Genomic DNA, 27,998 nt, shown 5'->3' with positions numbered 1-27,998 from the left:
CCTCTACTAATGTGCTTTAGCAATATAAGTGATGTAATGTGTGGAGTAATGCGTTATTTGTACACGTCCGCATGTCGGCCGGGCATCTTGCAAAAAACAGCATTGACAGCACAGCTGTTGATCATTTAGCAAATGTTTCCAGGTGAGAAGCAAGCTGAGAACTGACCTGGATTCAGCGGTGCTGCTTAAGGCAAGGTATGTGTTTTATGTAAAACGCCACCTTTCCTGTGTCCCAGGCACTGTGGTTATCACTGCGTACTGCACTGGTGTTTACTCTGTTGGCAAGCTGCCAGAGTATTAACGGAAGGAACCATTTGCCTCCGGGCCCTCGTAACACCCCCGTCCCTTTCATTTCCAATTTTACAAAACTGATGTATGCGATGTTGTTTCCTCCAGCACATGCATAATTAAAGCTACAAAATGCATACAGATTTACAGATGAAAAAATTCAAACGATTGCAACTGATGCCATGCTAGCATGCCAGATACAGGTAGTACAGGAGTACATAATGAGAATAGACTATTGTGACCACTTTTATTCCAGTCCACATCCCATTTCCCATAGTCTTAAAAAAAAACTATTGTTGCATGAATATGCAGTGTTGCAGTCCAGAACAGTTCATTTGAGCCCAGGCCGAAATCTGAGTAGGTTGAGTCTGAGTCAAAGCAGAGACCAGATGATTGTTAAGTCCGAAAATAAATGTAGAGTCTGAGTCAAAACTAAATGCTCCCAAGTCCATGACAAGGACAAGACCAAGAAAATATGGTCTTTGACTCAGACTCAAGACAGACTCCAATTTCAAGTACTACAACACTGCTTCCTTGTTGCACAGAATGGAAAAAGCAGTATGTCAAATGAGTAGGATGTCTGAATTCTCAGTATTAAATATACACTAGGCGAACAATACCTTTTAGGCTGAGATTCTGTATGAGAGAACTCTCTGGAAAAAATAAACTAGGATTTTTTTTTCCCCCAGTGCTATGTAAGTGCTATGGGTAATGAAGGTATTTTGCTGTTGTTTTACTACAGCCTACAGTAGGTCAAAGATCACAGGCCCTATCATGCACCCGGCACAATGCAGCGCCAGGCGCACGGCGAGTGTTTTTTGCAAGTTTCAGCCTGACGCAGTTATCATTTTTACATCCTGCGCCACGTTGTTTAACCCTCTGGGGTCTAAGGTGTTTTTGGGGTCCTTGAGATGTTCTGACATGCCCTGACATTTGTGCTTTTTTCAGTTGCTTATAAACATATTAATGGCAAAGGTGTAAATTCACTCTATATAGCACAAACAGGGCTACCATCATATGTGAGCACCATGCATGTACATGTTTGTATTTTTGAGAGAATAATGTTTATGCATGGTTATTGAAAAAACTAAAAATTAAAGTTTCTGAAATAAGGCCATAAAACACATTCTAAATATGTGTCAATAAGACTTTTGGCTAATGGATGTCATCGCCTAGAGCAAATTTTGCAAAACACTTTCTGTCTGGAAAGGCAATATGCGGAGTGGGCGTCAACGATCATGCATATTTAGTGGTTCGCACCTGGAGACAATGGGGCCCGCATACTTAATGAGCCATTCATTCAGGTGTGTCACAAGAAAGAATGCAAGAGCAACAGTTGGAAGCATCTCGTGTTTTTTTATTTTTCCACAAATTGTGCTTGCAAATTGGCCTATAATATCCAAGGAAAACATGTCTAGTAATTGTGCAGTTAATTCTCATACTGTATTTTCAGTTTTGGAATATATATCCTCTCCCCAAATTTGTCACTAATAAAACACAATAAAAAATTATTTTAAAGAAAAGGCTTATATTTACCTTTTATTAGTTTGTTTACATCTACCTTGTATTTTTATTATTAAAAAGGTTACAATTACAACAACAATTCAAGTGTAATCTTTCTTTGTAAAAACTAAAGTATACATTTTATCATACATATTTCAAAGTTAAGGATTCATTACTTGAATATAGCCTAGGCTACATTGGAATAAACACTATAACATATTATTTGATTATTTTTGACAAAAATTGGCAAACAAAAGCTTATTTGAGGTGGCAGATATTTTACAGTAAAAATGTATAATCTATCCAAAACTAATCAATGAAATGTTGTCTTTCATATGTCTGTAACATAGTAACTTTAGTTTTTATTTTAAGAAATATAAATGTTAATTTGCAGTTTAATACGTTGCTTATACAAATACATTTTATTTCAACATATTTCACTCGATTTTTACTCCGTAGCCTATAGCAATACAGTTTGCTAAAAGCGAAACATTCACAGACAGAAACGATTCAAATTTAAACCGTCTTTTGCCAGTTGTGGTAAACAGCGCGCATCTCTGCCGTTCATTCATTCATTCATGCACAGATACGCGCCGCACTTGAGAATGAAAAAAAAACTTACTACATTATTCCATAGCCTCGGATCTGTTGCTCCTCGTACTTCTGAGGTAAATTTTCCATTATAGTATTATTCCTCACAGCGCTGCGAGACTGTGTAAACAAGTACAATGATCTGATGTGTTTTCTCGAGCTGATGTGGGCGTTCACAGTTTGCGTGGATTGCCTCAGACATTTGCGTTTGAATAGCGCGCGCTCTCCGTGGGCGGGGTCACATTACATCTGAATGAGCTCTAATTAGCTCGACTGGAATCGCTCTCTTTTAATGCAGATTTCACAAGATGAGAATATTTGTTTTTTATATAAATTACTTCATTTAAAAGAAGAGAATTCAAGCTTCATGCCTGTGTGTCTGTATGTCTGTTTGACTGAGTATTCGCTGAGTTATGGTTCATTTTCGGACGCGTTTCAGAATGGACTACACTGACAGAGAGAAGGCAGAACTCGCATCATGTTTATTTTTCTTTATTTGGCGAAAAGCACAACACTTTGTTTTTATTGTGAGTATACACAAAAATAATACACACTTAACAGGATCGATTGATGTATAACACAAGCATATAAGATAAAAAGTAGGGATGTAACGATGCACTCCGAGCCGGTTGAAAATCGATGAAAATATGTGACGATTCGTGTCGGTTATACACAAAAATAATACACACTTAACAGGATCGATTGATGTATAACACAAGCATATAAGATAAAAAGTAGGGATGTAACGATGCACTCCGAGCCGGTTGAAAATCGATGAAAATATGTGACGATTCGTGTCGGTTGAATGTTAAAAGAATCGCGATACATGTTTTAAACAGCAGGGGGCGCTGAAGCAGTAGCCTATATTTTGACCGCTTTACAGGCGCGATAGCAGCGAACAAGATAGCTTTAAACAGTAGCAAAAATGGCGGCGGCAAGTGTAGATGACGTTGATGTTGAGGATGCCCCAACCTCATTCAAATCGGAAGTGTGGCGGCATTTTGGCTTTCCGAAGACTAAAAATGAAAACGGTGAGGTGGTAACGGACAAAACAAAAACTGTGTGCAGATACTGCAAGAAGATGTTAATATACACCAATAGCACAACAAACATGATGCAGCATACAAACCGTCACCACAGTGAGAAGCTCCAGTCACCGCCGTCTGCACGTAAAAACCTGTTAGTGGGCCAAACCACACTGACCGGCGGATTTGCAGCCCCACTCGCGGCGACGAGTGCGAGAGCAAAGGAGATCACAAGGTGTATCGATGTTTTCATGGCAAAAGATATGAGGCCGTTTTCTGTCGTAGAAAATTAAGGATTTAGGCTACTCGTCAACAAATTGGAGCCCAAATACACCATCCCATCACGCCCCCACTTTAGCCAGACTGTCATGCCAGCGCTTTACAGGGAAACAAAATCTAAGGTAGTTGAGACCCTCAGAAAAGCATATAGTGTATCAATTACAACCGACGGCTGGACCTCCAGGGCTACCCAGAGTTATCTTACGGTCACAGCCCATGTGATAACCAGTGAGTGGGAAATGGTTAATTTTGTTCTCCAAACTCGCCCATTGTTCGAAACACACACCGGAGCTAATATTGCTGAAGTTTTAAAATCAGCTGTGAGTGAATGGGGGCTTCAAAAGGCCAACCATGGAATTGCTGTGGTCACGGACAACGCGAGGAATATGGATGTTGCTGTCAGAGAGGCTGGGCTGGCCCCCCATATCAGGTGTTTTGCCCACACTTTGAACTTAGCCAGCCAAGCGGGTTTGAGTGTGCCCCGTGTGAGCCGTTTGTTGGGCAGAGTGAGGCGTATTGCTGCCTTCTTTCACCGAAGCTCCACAGCCACAGCTGCGCTCGCAGCCAAACAGATACTACTGGAGCTTCCACCGCATAAGTTAATCATCGATGTCGCTACGCGCTGGAACAGCAGTCTGGATATGATCGAACGCTATCTCGAACAGCAAGCGGCTGTAACAGCAACTCTCCTGAGCAACGACGTTCGACGAAATGTTCGTGACATCGATACTTTGGATGCGTCAGACATCCGTAATGCGGAGGACATGGTGAAGCTTCTAAAGCCACTCAAAACGGCCACCACTGTGCTGTGTGATGAAAAAAACCCAACTGTGTCTCTCATTGTGCCCTTAAAGCATATGATCGAGCATAACATGGCATCCAACGAAGAAGATTCCCCCACTGTGAGCAACATAAAGAGAGCTATACTGAACAACCTTTACAACAGATACACTTCAGAGTACAACCACCTGCTGGAGTGCACCGCATTAGACCCCAGATTCCGGGCTCTGCCTCATCTAGAGAACGACCAACGCGATGATGTATTCCACAGACTGAAGGAGAAAGCTGCACTGATGTTGCAGAACCAGGTAGCCTATTGTATTTATTTTACTCTTTCTCTAAATTGTATTTATTTTACCCTTTCTCTAAATTGTTTTTTTTAAATAATTTGTTTATTATTATGGCATATTTTTCTAAATGTGTTTCCAAATGTGTTGGTCTAAACTGAGTATTATGATACAAATTATAACAAATGATATTAAAATCTTGCCTTTATAACAATGTGAAACTCCTGTCAATGTTGTACTTAGATTTTACTTAGTCTTTTTATTTCTGCTATTCCTCTGTGCAGGATGAGGGCAAAGAAGGTGCCAGTGGTCACCCTGCAGCAGAGCAGCCTCTTGACCAGACAGACAGAGCAGGAGCAGAGCTGAAACAACCTCCTTCCAAGAAAACAGCATTGGAAGATCTCCTTGGAGGGACTTTCGATGAACCAGTTGCACAGCACATCAGTCAGATTGATGCAGAAATGAATAAGTACAGAGCTGAAACATCCATTTCCCTCAATAGCTGTCCACTCAAGTGGTGGAAAGAGAATGCTAGGCTATACCCACTGCTATCCAGTATAGCAAAAGCATATCTCTCCACACCAGCCACCTCTGTCCCTAGTGAAAGGGTTTTTTCATCAGCAGGGGACATTGTGAATGTGCAGAGATCTCAGCTTCTGCCAGAGAATGTGGACATGCTGATATTTCTTAAAAAAAACATGTAAAAAAAAAAAAAGATTCTGAGCTAAGAAAGAGCACCAGCAAAGCCTCAGTTTGTTTATATGAAAATATTTATTTTATTTGTATTTATTTTTTTGGGGATTTGTTTTAATATTTCAATTTAGTTTTGTTATTTGACAAAGATATTTCAGTTTCAGAAAGAAATGTGCAGCATTTTGCCTGAGTGAGAATGAAGTAATAAAAGGAAACTTTTTCATTTATCTTTCTTAAATCTCATTTTGTACAAAAAATCGTGAGAAAATCGTATCGTGAAACCAGTATCGTTAATCGTATCGCATCGCGAGTTCAGTGAATCGTTACATGCTTAATAAAAAGTAATATTTTATTTTATTTATTTGTTTTCACTGATAAGGAAAAAAAACGAGCCTATCGCGCCGGCGCGATAGCCGACCTCAGGGGGTTAAATAGCAAATGCATTTGCACCCATCTGTTCGCCCATGGGCTTGCAGGTCTGAAAACCTTTTTTTGTTATTTAAAGAGCACGTTAGTAATGTGCACCTATAGGCGGGTCCACAACACACCTATACTTTGTCCCGTAGATGGTCTGCTTGCGCGCTTTAACCTCGCGCACGAGCAGATCTGTTTCCTCTTTCGAGAAGCGTTACTTTTTCCGCTTGCAAATTCTGCCATGTAAATAGTGAATCCGCCATGACGCGATCGCAACTGGCTCTTAAAGGGAATGAGAGATGAGACTCTGATTGGTTTATTGCACGTTACGCCCAAAACACACCCATTACTTATTAAGAGAATAGGGACAACCCCCTTTAGACCATGTGGCGGGCGCACAAGCATTTTCCCCGTCGTTAAACTAGCAAAAGTAGATTCGGACATGCCCTAAGTGCACTTGTGCTGTGCGCTTTAGACCATGAGCTTAGATCGTTAATATAGGGCCCCACATGGGTCAAAGGTCAATGCCATGATTGTGGGTCTAGAATATCTGGGAATGTATTTATACTGCATATCAAAAGAATGTACTTTATAAACAGTGAAGAAGTATGCTCATTATTGAATTCAGTACATGCTCTCAAAATAGGGGAGTTTGGCTGTAGCCTATGTTTGTTAGGAAGGAGGTCATCCAGCCGAGCTGCAGTGGGATTAACATAGTAATAACAAGGATTAAGAACACGAGTGGCCCAGACCTCTACTTGTCCAAAGTATTTTAATGTGCACCCCAAAAATCACACACACAAACAGACTATGAACGTTGGCTGGTGGACAGGGAAGTGGAGGATGTGTTAGGACTGTGGTCGAGTGATTACTGTGTACCGCACTGATGGGCAATGGGATGGGATTCACGGTGTAATCGGATGGGGTGAAAGGGGGATGGGGGTTGGGTGTGGGGATCAAGCAGATGGAGAGGAGAGATCAAGAAAAGAGGATTACACCACGTCAAACCATCATTGGACACAGAATCAAACTGCAGTCACTAGAAAGTACATCCACACCCCATATTCATTTGGAGCACCACTGCTGCGGGAGGAGGACGAATCTTATTTAGGCCAGTGCAGCCATTAGAGGAAGTCCATCTTCCTCCTGTGAGTGAGAGAGGCTACATAGAGATATAATGCAAAGCTGAATGCAGCTAAAGCCAAGTGAAACCAGCTCAGACAAGCACTCCGTTTAGCTGTTTTTAAAACACAAGACTTAAGTAAACATCTCCTAAGAGAAACATTCAAGTGCAGTCCGAGGAACCCAAAATCTGTGTAATTATAGATGGCTTCCATGGGACGGGTCATTCAACAAGTCATTCAGGCAATCCACCATAGGTTTTGAAATTATGTAGTTTTGCAGTTCCTAAGTTCAAACTGCATAAATCTCCATCTTGCAGGCCAGTTCTGAAGGCTAGCTTTTGTAGGATACTTAAGAATTCCCCAATTTGGCATGCTTTACTTTAACTGTAGAGCATCCCTCCGTATGTGCAATCCAGGCACCTGAATTTAAACAAATGCACTTGATTACACCACACATCTGGATGAGTTACTGTGCACTAAAATGGTACAACGGTACAGGATCTCCAGAGCTCTTTAATTCAGCACCAAGGACAGCGACATTGACCTCATATATGCATTTAAGTCAATACTGAAGAGCTTTAAACATAGGTTTTAAATATGCATTGGTTTCCTCATAACCCAATACAGAGTTTCCATGATATTTAATGTTATAAAACATTGTGCTTTACTTGCATGTTCTACCTACATGGCTGCCTTTGATGGCATGCCAGTGTGGAAGCGACTCAGTCTCATCAGATAATTAGTGAGTGCTCTGGAAAGCCTTCCCAGCTGTGAAGCACCGAAATGGAGGGAAAGCATTTAATCCATCTGTTGTAGGAGGTTCCTAATGAAAACGACAGCTTTCCATTTAGTCAGAAAATGAATGAGCGAGAGTGAGCGAGAGAGAGAGAGAGGCTGAGAGAAAGGCTTTTTCCTCCATGTCAGGAACACTTCCAAAACATGACATCAGATGCTTTATAGACACACTAAACTGCACTTATCTCACCACAAGGCATACACTTTTTATGGCTTGTCTTTCTTTATTGGAAAGATGCAGAAGAGAAAATGATTGGAGAGAAAGCAGAAAACGAAAAGAGGACACCGATTCAAATATGTGTCAACCATATAAAGGACATGGCTACAATGTGTCAAGATCAAAATTCACTGCACCAGCTATGCCTGGTTGTGACAAAGACTAAGTTAAATCTTACGCACTACCAAATATTTCTGTGTTGTAACTTGTACCATTAAAGGTTAAACTTAACTGTCCACAAAAACAAGATTTTTACAAAAACCTCTGACCAGGAGTAACCTTTGAAATAAAACAGCAGATTGATTGAATTTGCATCAATAAGCTCATGATTTACTCAACAAACTGTAATATTTTGTACATATATGATGATATTGACGTTTTTTTTTTTTTTTTAAGAGAACTTTTTGCAAAAAAAACAAAAAAAAACTAATCAGCTCTTCAACACAAACCTAATCTAAACAGTGCGTGCATGTCAGATACGATTCTTAAGATAAATCATTGCTTCATGTTTGATCATCAAACTAAGCATTGCCTCTCTGACATGGGCGCAGTGCTGGTACAGAAGATGAATGACAGAGTGCTAAAGTGTTATGGCACTGAAGCATTGCTTGGGGTTTGGAGCAATGAAACTCCCCTCGTCATGCAGCCAGATCCATTGATGAAGGTTTGACTGGGCATAGCGTCACATCCCTGCTGACAGCAAAATCATCAATTTATGATTGCATGCTAAGCTAGTGAGCCAGTGTGCTACCACATTGAGACTTAAAAGAGTCTGATGATGTCATGATCATGATAATGATTTTCACTGAGTGTTTCTTCTCTCTGAACTCTCCACCCATCCATCCTTACATATTCAATTATTTATCTCTTTGGAAAGATGAAAAATAATGGAATGTTTATTTTGATGTATCATGCCCTCAATGCTTTATGCCTGTACGGAAAGACACCCGCAAAAAACATGATACACGACACAGCAGGTAGAAAAAAAGGCACCCAAACGATTTATATTTTGCATTTTGTTATATTTTTGTTTAATATTTAATTTGCACTTAGTAGTTTTCAAAAGCACAAATTACTTAAACTTAATTCTATATTCATTAAAAACCACTTCATTCTGCAGTGATGTTCAACATTAATGCTGAAATGTTAGCTTCATTTTCTTGAATGGTCACAAAAAAACTAGTATTGGTTACCCAAATATGACCTGGGGTTCAAACTAAATCTACCAATGCATTCTGCACTTATTTCAATTCAATTCAGTGAAACACTTCAAGGCAAATGAATGTCCTATTTTGCATAGATGATATATACACAATTTGAAACCAACTTAAAAACAATCAAGGTTTTATTGGGCAATCCACTTCCTTAGACAGTCAGCAGGCAGTATGTTAAAATATGTGGAATGTAATTTAGTCTAGGCAATCTGACATGAATTATGCCTTTGTCAGAATAAGGGCGGCATTTCCTTTTGTCTAAATTTATAGTGCTGAGAGGGGGGAATAAATTCTCCTTGCTGATTAGACTTGGCACTGGCCATTTCAGGTGTCATCAGATAAAATCACAGTTTGTTTACGTTAGCTGGGAGTCTGTGTGTGTGTGTGTGTGTGTGTGTGTGTGTGTGCGTAACAAGCTTCCATATATATATGTATATATAAGTCATATCCATATAAGTCATAAAAATATATAATTTAAAAAAATGCTGGTCTTAAAATAGGCTTAATTTTCTCAGACAAGATTTTTTTTTTAATTATATATTTTCATGACTTATATATGGAAGCTTGTTTCAAACAATGAATACAAATAAAAAATATAACTGCGACATTTTATCTCACAAATATGACCTTTTTTCTTGCAATTGTGAGTTTACATCTCACAATTCTGACTTTTTTTTCTCCGAATTACGTGATATAAACTTGCAATTCTGAGAAAAAAAAAAAAAACTCTTTTCATTTTTCCTCAAAATTGGACTTTATATCTCACAATTCTGAGAAAAGAAGTCAGAATTGCGAGTTTATATCTCGTATATCTATATTCCTGCAATTGCGAGTTTATATCATGCAATAATTTTGAGAAGAAAAAGTCAAATGAGAGATGACACAATTGAGAGGAAAAAAAAGTCAGAATTGAGAGATGACACAATTGAGAGAGAAAAAAGACAGAATTGAGAGAGGACACAATTGAGAGAGAAAAAAAGACAGAATTGAGAGATGACACAATTGAGAGAAAAAAATACAGAATTGTCAGATAAAAAATCACAATTATGTTTTAAATTGTTTTATTCCGTGTTGCAGATACAAGCTTTCATACTTATATACCATCAATACTGTTCTGTAAATATATTTTTTAACAGCATATTTTGATGCACACACAATGAGCACACACAAATACACTAAACAATATATGTGGTATAACTCTATAACAATATAACTCTACATCCCAAAATCTCAAATAAACTTTCAAACAAACTGTTCATTGGAAAAACATGCCTGTGGCAACATTTCTGCAAAATGACGTTGTCTCTTCTCTTGTATGTTTTGCGACACATTCAAAGTGAAATGTCCAGTGAGCAGCGTATTTATTACATTGATTGTCATGCGTAAATGTTTTGGAAATGAAATGTGCAGAGAGTGGCGCAAAAAGGTAAATCGCGTTTGAAAATTACGTACCACCTACACTAAGTCTAAGTTTGCGGTTCCTGCTTTATTGTGTTTGTGTGTGTGTGTGTGTGTGTGTGTGTGTGTGTGTGTGTGAGAGCTGTTGTCAAGCTTTGGATTCTTGTATTTTGATTTCAACAACTAAAGCTACACTTAGATCCTACAACCTTCCCTCTCTGAGACTCCCATCGTGACAGCCGATTGAAAATATATATTTTATAACGAAACCCATCGGCTCTGCCTTGGTCCCGACCATCAGGTGTGACAACAGAAGATAACACCCCCGTTTGTCTGTCAGAACGCATTACTCCGGCCTCAGATACATAAACACACCTGTCACAACTCTGACAAGGAAAATAAAACACAACAATGGATCTTCCCTCCCAACTAGTGGCAATGTTTGTGACAGAGCCCGCTGTGTTGTTCAAAGCCCTGCTGCTGAGTTCAGCTGGCAAACACATCCCCCCCACCTGCTACCTGACAACATCACAATGTAGGAGTTTCACGCAGAGACCACTACAAGAGAAAGAGTTTGACTTTTGATGTCCAGCAATCATCAAAACATGCCGTTTTACTCCAAGAATGCATTAAATAAAGCATAATTTTAACATGATTTACATTTCAATAGTATTTTGTTGGTAAAGCAAAGCTATGCAAATATGGCAATATTTTGTTGTACAATTTTTGTATGATTTTTTTTACTTGCCTTTATACATAATTTTTTTATTTATTTGTTTTATTTGTTTCTATTTATTACACGGCTCTGTGGAATACATGATTCTGACTGGTCAATCGCACCATCCAGCAGTATGTTATTCCCTGATAACAACTGGTAAAAACGTACTCGGTTACCTAATGTAACCTCGGTTCTCTCTAGAAGAGGGAACGAGTATTGCGTAAGTTAGCTTACGCTACGGGAAAGTTCTCTTTCTTCGAGATCTGAAGCCAAAAAATAATCCTTAATTTTGTATTCATTGTCAACGCAGTGCGGCAGCCGGCAGACCATGGCAGGCTACATAAGCGTGCTCATTGGCTACCTGGCGGCAACTGCTGCAGCCTACCAGTGAGCTCTGTGTGACGTCACACCCTATGAGGGCGCTTCGCGCCCTCCACACCCTTCTAACCGTCAAGATGGGTGTGGCCAGTGTGTATATAAGGAGGGCTCACAGGCTGAGAATCTGGTTTTCATAGTCTGAAGCGCAAAAGCTCGTGGCGCGTCACGGCAGGTTACGCAATACTCGTTCCCTCTTCTAGAGAGCCGCGGGGGATTCATCCGTCTGGCTCCTCTGAGGAAACGGATAATAAGCTCGTTCCTTCATATTGCACGGCTGCGCGTTGTCTCTGCGAACGCTGCAATAGCCGCCACATACACTTTGAGCGTGGAAGGGGACCTGCCCTTATCCAACAGCTCCTGTAGGAAGGAGAGCACCCGCGGAACCCCACATGTACGTGGATCCAAGCTCTTAGTAGCGCACCATTTAGAGAACACAGACCATTTAGACACGTAGAGCCTTCTCGTGGAGGGAGCTCTAGACTGCGTGATCGTGTTTACGACCCCTTCTGGAAGGTCAACGGGTATCCGTTGATTATCCACGCATGCAGAGACCAGCGCTCTGGATGGGGATGCCAGATTGATCCACCGGCTTGAGAGAGGAGATCCTTTCTCACCGGGATCAGCCATGGGGCTAAGTGCGACAGCCTCACTAGCTCTGGGTACCAGACTTGGTTCTCCCATCGCGGGGCTATCCTCGTGATGACCTGTGGTAACAGGGAGATCGGAGGGAAAGCTTACAGCGGGAGGCTGGGCCAGGTTTGGGCCAGCGCGTCCTCGCTTTTTGAGAAGAACGTCGGGCAGTGAGCGTTGTCTTTCGACGCAAAGAGGTCGACTTCAGCTCTGCCGAACAGGCGCCAGAGTGACTGGACTGTCTGGGGGTGCAGGGACTATTCCCCCGGGGGAATGATGGCTCTGGACAGTCTATCTGGGCCGACATTCAGGTGGCCCGGCACGTGCGCGGCTCTGAGCGAGCTCAACGAGCGATGAGCCCACACGAGAAGGCGTTCTGTCAGTTTGCATAGGTTCCTGGACCTGACCCCGCCATGTCGGTTCACATAGGACACCACGGACATGTTGTCCAAGCGGACTAGCACATGGTGATCCCGTATGAGTGGGAGGAAGCGCTTGAGCGCGTTCTTGACCGCTATCATCTCCAAACAGTTTATGTGGAGGCATTTCTCCTGGTCTGACCACAGGCCAAAGACCGGTTTTCCCTCGAAAAGAGTGCCCCAACCTAAGGTGGAAGCGTCCGTCGAGATAACTTTGCAGTGCGAGACGGCTCCCATTGTCACTCCCCGCTGGTACCAGTCGGCCGCTAACCAGGGCTTCAGTGCTGAAACGCAGCTCTGAGTCACTCTGAATCGAATGCCGCCGGAAGCCCAGGCTCTGTGAGGCACTCGGGCATTCAACCAGCGTTGTAGCAGGCGCATACGCAATAGACCCAGCTAAAGCACTGCTGCAGCTGAAGCCATACAACCCAGCATCCTCTGAAATGTCTTGAGAGGTGCGGTGCTGCCCGGCTGGAAAGACGCGGCCAGGCGTCGAATACAGCGCGCGCGCTGTGTCGACAGGCAGGCCGTCATTGCCACAGAGTCCAGATCCAAACCCAGAAAAGAGGTTGACTGACTGGGCACCAATGAGCTCTTGGTCCAGTTGATCGTGAGCCCCAGGCTTTCCAGGTGGCTGAGAAGCACTGTTCTGTGGGCGATAAGCTCTGCCTCTGACTGTGCTAGAATTAGCCAATCGTCCAAATAGTTCAGAATTCGCATTCCCTGACCTCTCAGGGGAGCGAGAGCCATGTCCATGCACTTCGTGAATGTACGGGGTGCTAGAGACAGGCCGAACGGCAGGACGGTGTATTGATATACCTGACCGTCGAAGGCAAATCTCAAGAATGGCCTGTGACGGGGTATTATCTGGATCTGAAAATACGCGTCTTTCAGATCGAGAAAGATAAACCAGTCCCTCGGGCGAATCTGCGTGAGGATCTGCCTGGTTGTGAGCATTTTGAACGGTCTTTTCATAAGAGCTTTGTTCAAATATCTCAGATCCAAAATCGGTCTGAGAGCTCCGTCCTTCTTGGGAACAAGAAATAACGGCTGTAAAAGCCCGACTCGCTCATAGAAGGGGGAAACCGGTTCTATAGCCCCTTTGCACAGAAGTGTCGCTATTTCTGCTTGAAGTAGATGTGCTACTTCCCCATTCACTCTCGTCTCGGTTCGCGCTTGAAAGCGTGGGGGCCGGCGAGCGAACTGCAGAGTATAGCCCTCTTTTACTGTGCTTAGCACCCATTCTGACGCGCCTGGAATAGCTTCCCACGCTTTCGCGTGTGCAGCCAGGGGCAGAATGGTCTCCGGGCTCTGATTGCCGCGCATCGCAGGCTCGAGAGCTCGAAACGGAGGCGCGGGCGCAGCGCGCGCGCTCTTGGTGCTTAAATACGGCGGCTCGCATGCAGCGATGGCTGGCCGTTTTACACACAGTGTCCCGGTGGCTTTGGACGGGGAACATGTAGTGTGAGGCGCGACACGCGAGAGCGGCGTCGGGGGCGAAATGTTTGTTAGTATGTGTGAGCGCTCGAGGGCGGGCACAGGACTTACATTCAAAACATGACCGGTCGTGAGAGGCCGTGTGACAGAGCGGGCAGTGAGTAGGTGTGGGCACGGGGAGGTGGACACGTGACCTACTTTTAACACTCGAGCGGCTTTTGCCTGCTTTATGAGAGTGGGCTCTGTGAGAGACACGGGATTTATAGTGCTTGTGTGCAGGGGTGAACACAGAAACGTGGGCACATTCACTGCACTTGAAACACATTCGGCGTGAGCCGTGCAACCAGACATTATGCTCTTTTTGAGATTTCTCTGGGTCGCCGTGAGAACGGCGGTTGTGCGCAGGCGAGCGGGTAGATATACCGGCTCGTTGGCTGTGAGGTAAACATCTGCAGTAGCCGTGGCAACGGGGACTGACAGAGCGTGAAGCTTTGACGGTGGTCCGGCCGCAGCAGGACTTAAACGTCTTTTCCTCCCTCGTGTTTAGACGCTCATAAATACTCGAGCACCATGAGTAGGTGTGGTGCGAGAGGCGGGTTCGCTTTCTGTATGTAAGAAAAGCTGGCCGCGAGCTCGGAGAAGCGAACAGCATAAATTTTTATCTGCCGCGAGAGCTGGGATCGAACACGGGTGTCTGGCGCGAATGCCTAAGATTCTGCCACTGAGCCACAGGGGAGAACACATTAGTTTTCGGTTAGCGCGAGCATATAAGAGAGCGACATCATGTGTCGTGTCGGCGTTTGTTTGCAGGTGTGCGTGTATTATAACAGGCTCGTTTACTGCAATAGTAATATTTCCAGCCGCCTGAACTTAAAAGGGGACTGAGAAATGTGTGAGAATTGGCGGTTGGTCCGGCCTCAGCGGGACTAAAACACTCTCTCTCTCCTCTTTTCGCCGGTGAGTGAGGCGCACGCGCTGAACGTTGCTCGTGACCGTCCGCTCTGTCATCCATTGTGAACGGCGCAATCTGCGCAGCCCAACAAGGGAGAGAGTGGGTTCGCTTTCTGTATGTAAGAAAAGCTGGCCGGGAGCTTGGAGAAGCGAACAGCATAAATGTTTATCTGCCGCGAACGAACACGGGTCTCTGGCACGAAAGCCTAAGATTCTGCCACTGAGCCACAGGGGAGAATACATTAGCTTTCGGTTAGCGCGAGCATATGAGAGCGTCATCATGTCTTGTGACGGCGTTTGCTTGCAGGCGTGCGTGTATTATAACAGGCTCGTATACTGCGATATTAACAATTCCAGTCGCCTGAACTTAAGAGGGGACTGAGAAATGTGTGAGAAATGGAGGTTGGTCCGGCCACGGCGGGACGAAAACACTCTGTTCTCCTTTCGCCGGTGAGTGACGCGCGAGGACGGAGTAGCTTTCTTGTAACGTAAAGAGAGGATGAGGCGAATGAGATAGACACCCTCCCCCTGTTCGAGCCGTGCGAGAGCCGGCGGTTGAGCGGCCGGGAGGGGGGGCGAAGGCGAGAGAGAAGCTCGAGGGAGAGGTTCCGGCGAGCTCCTCAGTGTCACATCAGTCTCCGGTGGTCTCTGCGAGCGGCGCTTCTTCCTGCGCGGCCCGGCAGAGACAGGCGGAGCGACAGCTTGGTTGAAAACTTCAAGTCGAGCCCGCAGGGTAGACATTGAGAGTTCTTCGCACTCAGGGCAGCAGCCCGCAGAGAGTGCGGTGGCAGCGAGCTCGCGGCCCAGGCAGAGAGCGCAGAAGAGGTGGCGGTCTCCATTGCTGAGCGGGGCGCGGCACGAGCCGAAGGAAAAACGAGCCATTATTAGAAAAACGCCTCGTGCTCTTTTAGAGTAATGAGAGAAAGTGTGTGTCGCAGAGCGAGCACACACAGCAGTGAAAGGATATGTCGCCGGATAGCGTAGCAGGCACGGATGGCTGAAGGCGGCGAAGGCGGCCGGCTTCCTCAGGGCTTTCTTAAGCTTGCTGGTCGCTGGTTTCAACGGCGGCGGCTCTCAAGATCCAGCGATGCGAAGAGCTTCGCTGAAGACAAGAAAATCAGATTCTCAGCCTGTGAGCCCTCCTTATATACACACTGGCCACACCCATCTTGACGGTTAGAAGGGTGTGGAGGGCGCGAAGCGCCCTCATAGGGTGTGACGTCACACAGGGCTCACTGGTAGGCTGCAGCAGTTGCCGCCGGGCAGCCAATGAGCACGCTTATGTAGCCTGCCATGGTCTGCCGGCTGCCGCACTGCGTTGACAATGAATACAAAATTAAGGATTATTTTTTGGCTTCAGATCTCGAAGAAAGAGAACTTTCCCGTAGCGTAAGCTAACTTACGCAATACGAGAGAACCTCTCGTAAGAGAACTGATAACACAGGATCATGCGGGTAACTGGTCAGCGTTTTACGCTTGCTACGAATGTATTTTCCTCATCTAAGTTTTGCGTTTGGTGAGCTAATAAAATATTAAAACTCAAATCAATATTTTATGTACAATTATTTAATTATGTCATCTGGGTATCATGGACTCACTCTCTTCATACAAGCTCAGCTGCTGTCATTTTGCAACAATTGTTTTGTACACTGTACTGGGTTATAAGATAACAAACAGGTACGATTTCAAAACAGTTTCATCTCAAATCAATATCTCTTATCCCCATAATTATTTATGTGGTGAAATACCGTGTAATAAGTGGTATGACTGTATACCGTATCCCTTAAAGGTCAATCTAGTTTGAACTTGCCGCTTGCTAGCGACAAACCTTCTCTGAGGAAGCTTTGCATTTAAAGAGATAATAAAATATTTCGACTCAGATCAATATTTCATGTCTAATTAATATTTATGTGGAAAGTAGCCATTTAATAAGCGGGATAATATAGAATAAACCCCAACAGGGTGATCAGGACCCTGACATGAAGCGGAGGGGTCTTGCATCACCCTGAAGGGATTTATTCTAGGACAACAATGCTGGCTGGATGTATTATCCTTTACATAAAGCACTTTGAATAGCAATTGTACCCAATACCCAAAAGGTACCCAATATTGCCTCATATTTATGTCACAAATTGTACTGGGGATGTGTTAAATTTATACATGATTAATGGGTCATATTATACATAATTTTCTTTCTGAGGACCATTTATATTAGTAAATGTTCATAATTTAGTTTTTTTTGTGTGTGTGTGTGTGTGTGTGTGTGTGTGTGTGTGTGTGTGTGTGTGTGTGCTCTTGAGCCTTCAGGAAACACAAAATGCTACAAGCTGTAATTTTTAAATATGTAAAATATAGTTTTTAGTGAAAAAAAAAAGAACAGCATTTGTCATATGTTCAACCTCATCGTTACTGGGTGGGCTGAATATTGAATATATATTGTTGATGTTTAATGTGGGTGGTAATGTGTTGATGTTGTGGGGTTGTAAAATATTTCAGAATTGTTGCAGCTTAGTTTGGACTGGAGACGAAGTTATAGTATGCATAGTACAATTAAATATTTTATCTCAAATGATCAAGGAAATTTGAATTCCTTATGATTTTATTATAATGGTGTAAGCTATACAGGCCATATCAGGGTTTTTTTTTTTTTCTAAATGTACATACCTTAACACAGCATATGTGCTCTCAAAATATCTCTAGGGCGGAATATATTGTGATTAAACACACCTTAACTGCCAGAGAGAGAAAGATTGTGAACTCCACAGGAATCAAGCGTCAGCAGAGGTGTGAGGGAACTGAGATCAAAGCGTGAGGGTGTTTTTGGAGAGTTCAGTTCCCATAGTGTGCTCTTTGGATCAGAGAACAATAAGTCTGGTATTTGACATGCCAACACATGTGAAGGTCAACCAGTAGGAAACAACAAACAAGAGTGTAAAAACAGAAGAACTACTGAAATTCAAAATTGCATGACTTTAGGCACATAATCATTAACAAATAAGGTAACAAATAAAGGTAAAAAAAAAAAGTATATTATGTTAAATACAATTTAAGATCTATTCAAGTATAAATGTCATGGTTCTGCCTTCTTGTCCTTGATTTTCCCTAGTCTTGAGGCAGGATCATGACAGACCCATGTTTTGTGTACAAGCACATGGCCATTTGTTTGGGCCATGTGCTTGTGTTGTCTCGTTACTTAACCCCGCCCCCTTGTTATCCTCGTTTTGTCATTATTGCTTTACCTGTGTCACCTGTTATGTTATCATTAGTCTCCCTATTTAGTCCCCTTGTGTTTGCTGTCCAGTGCCGGTTCATTATTACACATTATGATTCATTGTGAAACCTTGTTGAGCTCTGTGAGTACCCTGTCAAGATTATCGTCTTAAGAAAGTTCTGATTTTGAATTAGCTGTTTGTTTATCGTCTAGTTATATGTCAAGTCATAGTCTAGTGTAGTCACTCCTTGTCTTGTCCATGTTTTGCCCCCTCGTGGGTTTTGTTTTCCCCATTATTGTCATCAATAAACCTTGTGTGTAGTGCATTCTGTCTGCGCTTGGGTTCATCTCTGCATCCTCATAACAGAATGAACCGGCCAACAAGGAACCCAGCAGACAGTATGTCCTCTTTTGTTGAGCATAACCCGGACGACCTTGCACAATGGTGGTTGAGGACTATTTCCGATGCAAGGAATGGCAAGCTGCCCATTCCTCCCCAGGGAGAGCGGTTTCTGAAGGAGTATGCCCGGGTCGCGAACGAGAGGAGGCTGTTCCTACCTGATATCATCCTCAACCGCTACCTCATTGCGGGTCTCAACGCTCCTCCACCCCTGGCAGAACGGGAGAAGCTGGTCTGCTGCTCGTTTGGTGATATGGTGGATTGCTTGTTGCAGAGGGAGTCGTGGGGTTCCACCTTGTTGTCACCATCACCCAAGCTGTCAGTGATCCCAGAGGGTTGTGTCCTGGCTGTGGTTACCCAGGGGAATCAAGCTGGCTCCACTTCCACACCTGAGGCATCAGTCGTACCCGAAAGTCTCCTCGGCAAGCGAGGGAGACGGACCTCATGGGAGTCGGCATCAGAGTCCTCTGCGACGGAATCAGCCCTGTCAGAGACTGTCCTTCATGCCCCAGTCACCGCTCCTGTTGAGCTTCCCCAACCAGTCGCTAGTCCAACCATGGCATCTGCTCCATGGCCAAGGAGAAAGAAGAGGAAGGGAGCCTCCAATCCTCTGTCTCTGTCTGTCCCTGAGCTCGCTCATACTGAAAGCGCTGTCCCAGAGTCTACTGCTATGGATAGCGCTGTTCCAGAGTCCGCTGCATCAGAAAGCGCTGTCCTAGAGCCTGCTGCTACGGATGGTGCTGTCCCGGAGTCCGCTGCTGCTGAGGGTGCTGTCCAAGAGCCCGCTGCAACTGAAAGCACGGTCTCAGAGCCCGCTGCAACCGAAGGTACTGTTCCTGAATTGGCTGCTGAGGGTGCGGTTCCAGAGTCTGCAGCAGTGAGCGCTGTTCCCGAGCCTGCAGTCGTGAGTGCTGCAGAGAGGGCAGCGGCCGATTCCGCTGCTGAGGCTGTTTTGCGCTCCGTTTCAGCTAGTCAAGAGATGCCGATCGTCATTCCTGCAAGAACCCTGTCAGAGTACTTATCCCATCTTGTCAAGATTCTAGAAGTCCCTGTCAGTCCTGCATTGTCCCCAGACCCTGTGCCCAGGCCGGCTGCAGAGAGCGCTGATCCCAGGCCGGCTGCAGAGAGCGCTGATCCCAGGCCGGCTGCAGAGAGCTCTATTCCAGCGTCAGCTACTATCAACGCCACTACAGAATCGGAGATGGGGAGCGTTGATTCCTATTCTACTTTGGGGAGCGTTGATTCCTGGTCTGTTTCTGCGAGCCCGGCACCTTCTCCCACTCCACAGTTGCCTGCTGTACCCCCCGTCATGATTCCTGTCCTGTCACCCACTGTACCCCCTGTTTCTGTTCCTGTTGCGGTTTCCATCCCTTTCAAGCCACCGTATGTTTCCCCGGTTACCCCTGTCTCCACTAAACCCCGGACTGTTTCCCCCAAGACTTTTCCTCATGTGTCCCCATCCAAGTCTGCCCGGATTCGTCGTCCTCAGCCCTCGTCCCGAAAAACCAAGACCCCCAGTCCACCCATCCACCCTGGACTATCCCCCATGAACTCTTCTGTTCCTCCGCCCCCCCTCCCGTGTTTGTTATTTTTATTGTTGCATCCCAACCCTGTTGTCGTGTTTTTGTGTCTGCCGCTACTATTTGTCATGTTTTGTTGGTTTGGGTCTGTGTCACAGTCTGTCATGTCCAGTGTTTGATGTTCCCTTGAGGAGCGTCTGGAAGCCGCTCCTTAAGGGAGGGGTTCTGTCATGGTTCTGCCTCCTTGTCCTTTTTTTTTTTTTTCCCTAGTCTTGAGGCAGGATCATGACAGACCCATGTTTTGTGTACAAGCACATGGCCATTTGTTTGGGCCATGTGCTTGTGTTGTCTCGTTACTTAACCCCGCCCCCTTGTTATCCTCATTTTGTCATTATTGCTTTACGTGTCACCTGTTATGTTATCATTAGTCTCCCTATTTAGTCCCCTTGTGTTTGCTGTCCTGTGCCGGTTCATTATTACACATTATGATTCATTGTGAAACCTTGAGCTCTGAGTACCCTGTCAAGATTATCGTCTTAAAGTTCTGATTTTGAATTAGCTGTTTATCGTCTAGTTATGTCAAGTCATAGTCTAGTGTAGTCACTCCTTGTCTTGTCCATGTTTTGCCCCCTCGTGGGTTTTGTTTTCCCCATTATTGTCATCAATAAACCTTGTGTGTAGTGCATTCTGTCTGCGCTTGGGTTCATCTCTGCATCCTCATAACAATGAAGCAGACAAGCATTCTAAAGGGTTTAAAAAAGTTAATCATTTTATTTTTATTAATGTTGGCATGAAACAAGTCTTTTCTTCCCTATTGTGACATATATATATATATATATAATGAAACGCTTTCTCAAACAAGAAAAAAATTAGGATGCCAGTAAACGTCATCAGAGATGTTGTTACAAGGGGGTTGGGGGAGGTTGTCCATTTTGATTTCATGATGACTTTAAAGCAAATACAAATTGTCTACATTGTCTTATTTAGGTGTTATTACTATTCTAAGCAGAATAACTTCTAGTTAATAAGCCCATGAGGGCTGGGCACCATGGTGTTTGACACTTAAATAAATCAAAATCTAATTGCTGTAACGTAGCTTATACAAACCTAATTCATGTAGGACAACTCAGCCCTATATGAACAATAACTTTACATAAGTAAGTCCTTACCAAAAATTCTCATGCAAGTACCAAGCAAAAATCACCACATTTTAACTAGTTATGATACAAGTAATTTGATTTAACTATGCACAGAAAAAGTTGGTAAGTGTTTTATCAGACCAACTTTCATGCCCTAATAGGCTAGTTAAGTCTTATGGTAACACAGCAGGTGACAGATGATTTAAAATGTCTCTTCACGGTGCCATGCTCCTGACTGCTAGGTGCAGTAAATGCATTAGTGTAAACACATTTTTTGTTCCTTTTAGCAAACTGAGTGTCAAATGACCTTGTCATTTGACAAGGACTTTTCACTGGCTAACATCACTGGCTTAGCTTACATACTTCTGGCTACATGCCAACCATTATTCTTTATATGTATATTAAACATATCAAAGTTAAATATGCAGCTTCTGTTTGTAATTCATGTCTTACTCGCACTACCAGATGCCCCTTTTCCATAGGATCGGTACTAGTGCCAGAGCCAGTGGCCAATTTGGCTCTGTTATGTGCATTTCTCCCAAATAAAATGCAGTTCTGGGCCAGAAGATTTGGCTCTGTACCTGTACCCTTAAACTGTGGGATGGGATAATGTCCTCACTGTAAAGTTACAGTCTGCTAGAATAATGCAAAACAAAAATAGTTCACACCAAACCAACTCATTTATAATCAATGAAGCTGTCTAAATTAGTGACTGATGCAGCATGTTGTGGAGCTTTACAAGGTTTACGTTGACAGCCACTCGATTCCTATTTTTGTCTCACTGCACAGCTACTCCAGCCACTTTATTTTCCCTGTCTGTCTATAATAAACTGATTTTATATTAAATATCATATGAATTGATTGCTGTTATGAATTTTGTTATATATTTCAATACTTAAATCATCAGTGGTTACATCAGTGGTTCTCAAACTTTTTAACATCCTCCTGCTGCGTACCCCTCTCTTCCACTACAATCACACCTTTTTGATTAAGGGACACTATTTGTCCCCTTTAAATCGATTTGTTATAATGTTTTAGCTCATCAATGTGTATTCTTAAGACGCAAAACCTACACAAAAATACAGTGAAGAAGAAATGTAATCTGGGAAAATAGTATAGTAACATGGCAATTTCCCTCATTATTCATCTCACAAATAGGTTTGTCATATCAAATGTTTGCCAGTTCTTAGCGCAATGGATAAACCAGTTTTCTAAGCTCTTATCTCATAATCTCTGCTCATGTATTAACACACATCCTAACGTGGCCTTTCTGAGACAGACAGAGAGCTCACTTGTGTATTATGGCTGTTTTCATGTTGCATACTGTTTCGTATGGACTAAATTTGTGTCTACTTTTAAAAAGAACCAGGCCGTCTAGAAGCAAGGAATCAAACAATTCCACATGCTTTCCCTTCCCTTCTCCAAGATAAGGGATGAATCATGCAGAGGCGATGGAAACAGGCTGTGGTGCATCTTGGGAAGACAGATAGGACAGCCGAGGTTAAACACAGTGATTAATCAAAGCCACAACTGGTTGAAAGCAGATAGCCACTTTTTTCCGTGAGTGGAGATTTGTTTCATTTTTCTAACGCATCTCATGTCTCCATATTTATTTAAAGCTTTGCATTTCTTAAACCACAGCTATCAACAGCCAACTGCAAATTCTGAGCGAGTCACTGAAGAGCTCAGTGAGGATACAGAACACAAGCTGACCCATCACTCAAAGGAAGACGAAAAAGGGGACAGAGAGAGGGAAAGACAGATGGAGGGGGTAGCAAAATAGCAGTAAAGAGAGAAAAAATTGCTAAACATTTGCTGTATTTCTTCAATATTAAGGCCCAAACACACCTTCATTCTATGCAAATGAGGCTGATAAAGATAGAAAATTCAGCAATCTTTGCTTTGCCCAATTAACTTTATGTTACTGGTCACAAAAAGCTTGTGTTAACAGAGTTTTACTTAAAAGGATTTCTGTTTTCTATTGATCATGGCAGCAGTAACAGCAGAAAGCAGTAAAAATAAGCAGTAACAATGAGAATACAGTACTGTGCATAAGTCTTAGGCACGTTTTTTTGGATTTCTTGCCTGTCCCATGGATTACTCTTGTGCCTCTGACCCCTGCCTGTTTTGTTTTGTTTGTTTGTTTGGACTGTCTTTCTGTGCTTGACCCTCTGCTTGTTGGATTACGATTCTGGAAAACCCCTTTCATAAAAGCTGCATTTGGATCCTCTACCCTCGTGTCTCAGAGCGGTTCGTAACAGAAACACAGTTGTTGTTTTTTTCCCCACAAATTGTGCTTGCAAATTGTATAATATCCAAGGTAAACATTTCTAGTAATTGTGCAGTTAATTGTTCTCATACTGTATTTTCAGATTTGGAATATATTCTCTACCCAAATGTGTCACTAATAAAACACAATAAAAATTATTTAAAGAGAAGGCTTAACCTTTTAAGATTTTGTTTACATCTATCCTTGTATATATATATATATATATATATATATATATATATATATATATATATATATATATATATATTAAGGTGGCCCTTATTTTTCAAGTTTTGATTTATAATTGTCTGACCCCCTCAAGTTGTTCCAATACATGAAAAAATAATTCAGGCAAAATATGAGCTCATTTGAACAATATTTAGAGGTGGCTCGATGACGTTGAAATTTTGTATAATCAGTTATTATGCTCAATTTGTGATAATTACCACTTGCCTAATTTTATCTCAACTATTTAAATTACATACTTGCTTATTTAATGGCAATTCTGAATTTACACCTATTTTGCACAAAATATATTCTATGCATTTCTTGCAGAAGCATAAATTGTGTTAACGACGGGCTAACGAAGCCACTTTCACAGAAATGCGTGGTGTTAAGAAACTCTGAACTATTGACTTTGAACTGTGCAAAGTAGCGTTTTATGACAGACTAATTGTAAAATAATTTTTTGCAGCTTAGATCATTTCTATGAGGTGTCCAGAACAACATACTAAGTCCTAAGAAATCCTAGTTGAGGAAATATGTTAAATTCTCATCAATCCGAGATGTGTGCCAATAAGGCCAGGCAACAATACACCCCAATGGGGCTATTATTTCCTTTACTCCTATCAAAATGAAACTTTACACAATGAAAGTACCCACGAAAAGTAATTTTTTTTTGTATTACAAGTTTCTTTGAAAATTCATTTTAATATGCAAATGAGCTATACACTAATCGAATATGCCCAAAATACACCCAAATAGGCTTAATTTTTTCCTTTACTCCTACCACAATAAAACTTTACATAGTAAAAGTATACATGAATAGTAACTTTTTTTTGTATTACAAGTTTCTTTTGAAATGAATTTGAATATGCACATGAGTGCCACACTTACTGTATGTCCTAATTTGCATATAGGCAGAAACACCATTCATATGTATGACAAATACATCGGCCCGATCTTCATCCAATCATCCTACTGCCAATGGGTGATGGCAATGCTGCTTTTAGACTGGCCTCTAACCTGAAAACTGCCTGGCTTGGTAGTACCTGCCAGGGGTATAACCCCCTCCTGTATAGTCTTCAGGGTCGGTAACAAAAAGGGTTCTTTTTGGTGTTTTTTCTTTTTTTTCTTTAACTAACCTAGATATTGCTGTTGCTAGCTTCTCATAACACTGCAAAGCTACTTTACAAACGGTGGAAGTCTGATGTGTGGCCCGCCTGGTCTGAAATACTTGCTAACTACAAAAAGAGAAGCAGTTTTGGTGTCTGGCAAAATTATTTTAAAGAGCTGGAATGTCTGGAAAGTGTGTCTATCTGGTTTTTCATCTGTCTTCTGTGTGAGAGTGAATCGTTTAGTTGGTAAGAATGACTTCTGCCTGTAATCTCGTAATCTTACCAACAATACCAATCATTTGTAAATCTACCAGCCCAAAATTTAATCTCACCACGTTACTAATGACTAAGATGGCTATTCTGACTTTCTTCTGATGTTATCTGTGGGGGAATGTCATTAGGTAAGGCTTGTTCGCCAAAAAAAAAAAAAAAAAGAATTTAGAAAGCAACTGGAGGCAAGATTGTGCAATCAATTCTTAAGGTCAATATAAGTCTTTTTGTGGCAAGTGACCCAGGTATGTGTGGCAAGTGACTTCAAATTTACCGTGTTTATGCATAGGTTACCTTACTGAATGGACATGAATGTGTTAGTTATTTGGCCCCTGTTTTTTCTACTTGTGATTTTATGGTTTCTTGGCCATAAGTCAATTAGGCCTAGTGTTGAGCTCATTTGCATATTTAAAATAGATTTTTCAAAGAAACTTATAAAAAAAAAAGTTACTTTTCATGTATACTTTCACTGTGTAAAGTTTTATTGTGGTAGGAGTAAAGGAAAAAATTAAGCCTATGCGGGTGTATTTTGGGTTGCCTATATTCGATTCGTGTATAGCTCATTTGCATATTAAAATGAATTTTCAAAGAAACTTGTAATACAAAAATTTTTACTTTTCGTGGGTACTTTCATTGGGTAAAGTTTCATTTTGATAGGAGTAAAGGAAAAAATAGCCCCATTTGGGTGTATTGTTGCCTGGCCTTATTGGCACACATCTTGGATTGATGAGAATTTAACATATTTCCTCAACTAGGATTTCTTAGGACTTTTAGTATGTTTTTCTGGACACCTCATAGAAATTATCTAAGCTGCAAAAAAATTATTTTACAATTAGTTCTATTTTGGGCTCCAAAATGAGTTACTTTGCCTGGACTACCTGTTAAAAGATGCGTATCATCAGTTATCTTACAATAGTCAAATGTATGTTGTGTAAGATATATTTGGTTAAATAATTATTATTGTACTCACATTGAACTGTGATCAAGTAATAGGCTATGTGATTTGATGCATTCTGCAAACTGTGTATAGTATTGAATACAATGCTCAATGCTAAACGTTTTAGAATGAAGAATTTTGCTGACTTGTAGAATTGCCTACAAAAACAGCGAACTTTGATGTGCTTGAGCTACCTCTAAATATTAATATTTTTGCCCCATTTTTTTTCTGGGGTGTTTTTTGCATAAATGGAACAAATCTAGGGGGTCAGGCTGCAGATAAATGGAAAAAAAAATTTTTCGTACACTTAAGGGCCACCCTAATATATATATATATATATATATATATTGTTTTTTTGTTTTGTTTTTTTTTGCTATTTTATTAAAAAGGTTATACAATTACAACAACAATTAAAATTAAAAACAATATTTCCAGTGTAATCTTTCTTTGTAAAAACTAAAGTATACATTTTATCATACGTATTTCAAAGTTAAGGATTCATTAGTTTGAATATAGCCTACATTGGAACAAACACTATAATAACATCTTAGTTGATGACTTTATTTTTGACAAAACATAGTATATATATATTTAACATATGAGCAGAAATTGGCAACATTATAAGCTTATTTGATGTGGCAGTATTTTACAGTAAAAACTTTATAATCTATCCGATTTTTGTAGTCGATTTTTACTCATCTCAGTATAGCAATAGAGTTTGGTAAAAGCTGTTCATTCATTCACACACAAAAACGTGATTCATTTTGAAACAGTATTTGTGCCAGCTGTAGTAGCTACACAACAGCGCGCATCTGTGCGTTCATTCATTCACACACAGAAACGCGATTCATATTTAAACAGTCTTTTTGCGTGTACAGACACTATTGCGATTAGAACAAAGCAAATATAGAACTGACCTATTCCTCAGCCGGATCCGTTGCTCCTCGAAATTAAACTTCCAGCACTGCTGAGGTAAATTTTCCAGGATTATTATTAAGATAGTATTATTCCTCACATCGTCGTAAAGTACATGACTCTGAAAGTCAACTCGCGGTGTGTGTTATCCAGCTGATGTGGGCGTTTCACAGGTTTGCATGGATCGCCTCAGATCATTTGCATTTGAATAGCGCGCACTCTCCATGGGCGGGGTCACATTAAAACATAATGAGCTGAGATGAGAACGACTGACATCTCTCTCTTTTCATACATATTACATAAACTGTGAATATTTGTTTTTTATAAAAAAATATTTCATTTAAAAGAAGAGAATTCAAGCTTCATGCCTGTGTGTCTGTATGCCTGTTTGACTGAGTATTCGCTGAGTTACAGTTCATTTTCGGAAGCGTTTCAGAATGGAATTCACTGACAGAGAGGAAGCAGAACTCGCATCATGTTTATTTTTCTTTATTTGGCAAAAAGCACATCACTTTGTTTTTATTGTGAGTATACACAAAAAAATACACACTTAACCCTCTGGGGTCTAAGGTGTTTTTGGGGTCCTTGAGATGTTCTGACATGCCCTGACATTTGTGCTTTTTTCAGTTGCTTATAAACATATTAATGGCAAAGGTGTTTGTATTTTTGAGAGAATAATGTTTATGCATGGTTATTGAAAAAACTAAAAACTAAAGTTTCTGAAATAAGGCCACAAAACACATACTAAATATGTGTCAATAAGACTTTTGACTAATGGATGTTGTCACCTAGAGTTTTTTCTTCAAAATGATGTGAAAATCATCCTGCCTAATCTTTCACATAACACAATACATTGATT

General features: G+C 41.9%; 2 protein-coding genes across 17 annotated transcripts in view; one reads left to right on the top strand and one right to left on the bottom strand.

The window, feature by feature from the left end:
• Positions 1 to 27,998, bottom strand: part of nrxn3b (neurexin 3b) — an 812,755-nt gene that overhangs the window by 722,595 nt on the left and 62,162 nt on the right. The gene's annotated exons all lie outside the window — the stretch shown is intronic.
• On the top strand, positions 4 to 6,746 carry LOC307168733 (E3 SUMO-protein ligase ZBED1). The gene is made up of 2 exons (XM_079888958.1): positions 4 to 4,774; positions 5,038 to 6,746. The coding sequence occupies exons 1-2, from the start codon at positions 3,776 to 3,778 to the stop codon at positions 5,455 to 5,457; spliced, it is 1,419 nt and encodes a 472-aa protein (XP_079745084.1). The 5' UTR covers positions 4 to 3,775; the 3' UTR covers positions 5,458 to 6,746.

This window comes from Squalius cephalus, assembly GCF_949319135.1.
Source record: "Squalius cephalus genome assembly, chromosome: 12".
Taxonomy (NCBI): Eukaryota; Metazoa; Chordata; class Actinopteri; order Cypriniformes; family Leuciscidae; genus Squalius; species Squalius cephalus.
This window is presented reverse-complemented; position numbering and strand designations above follow the sequence as displayed.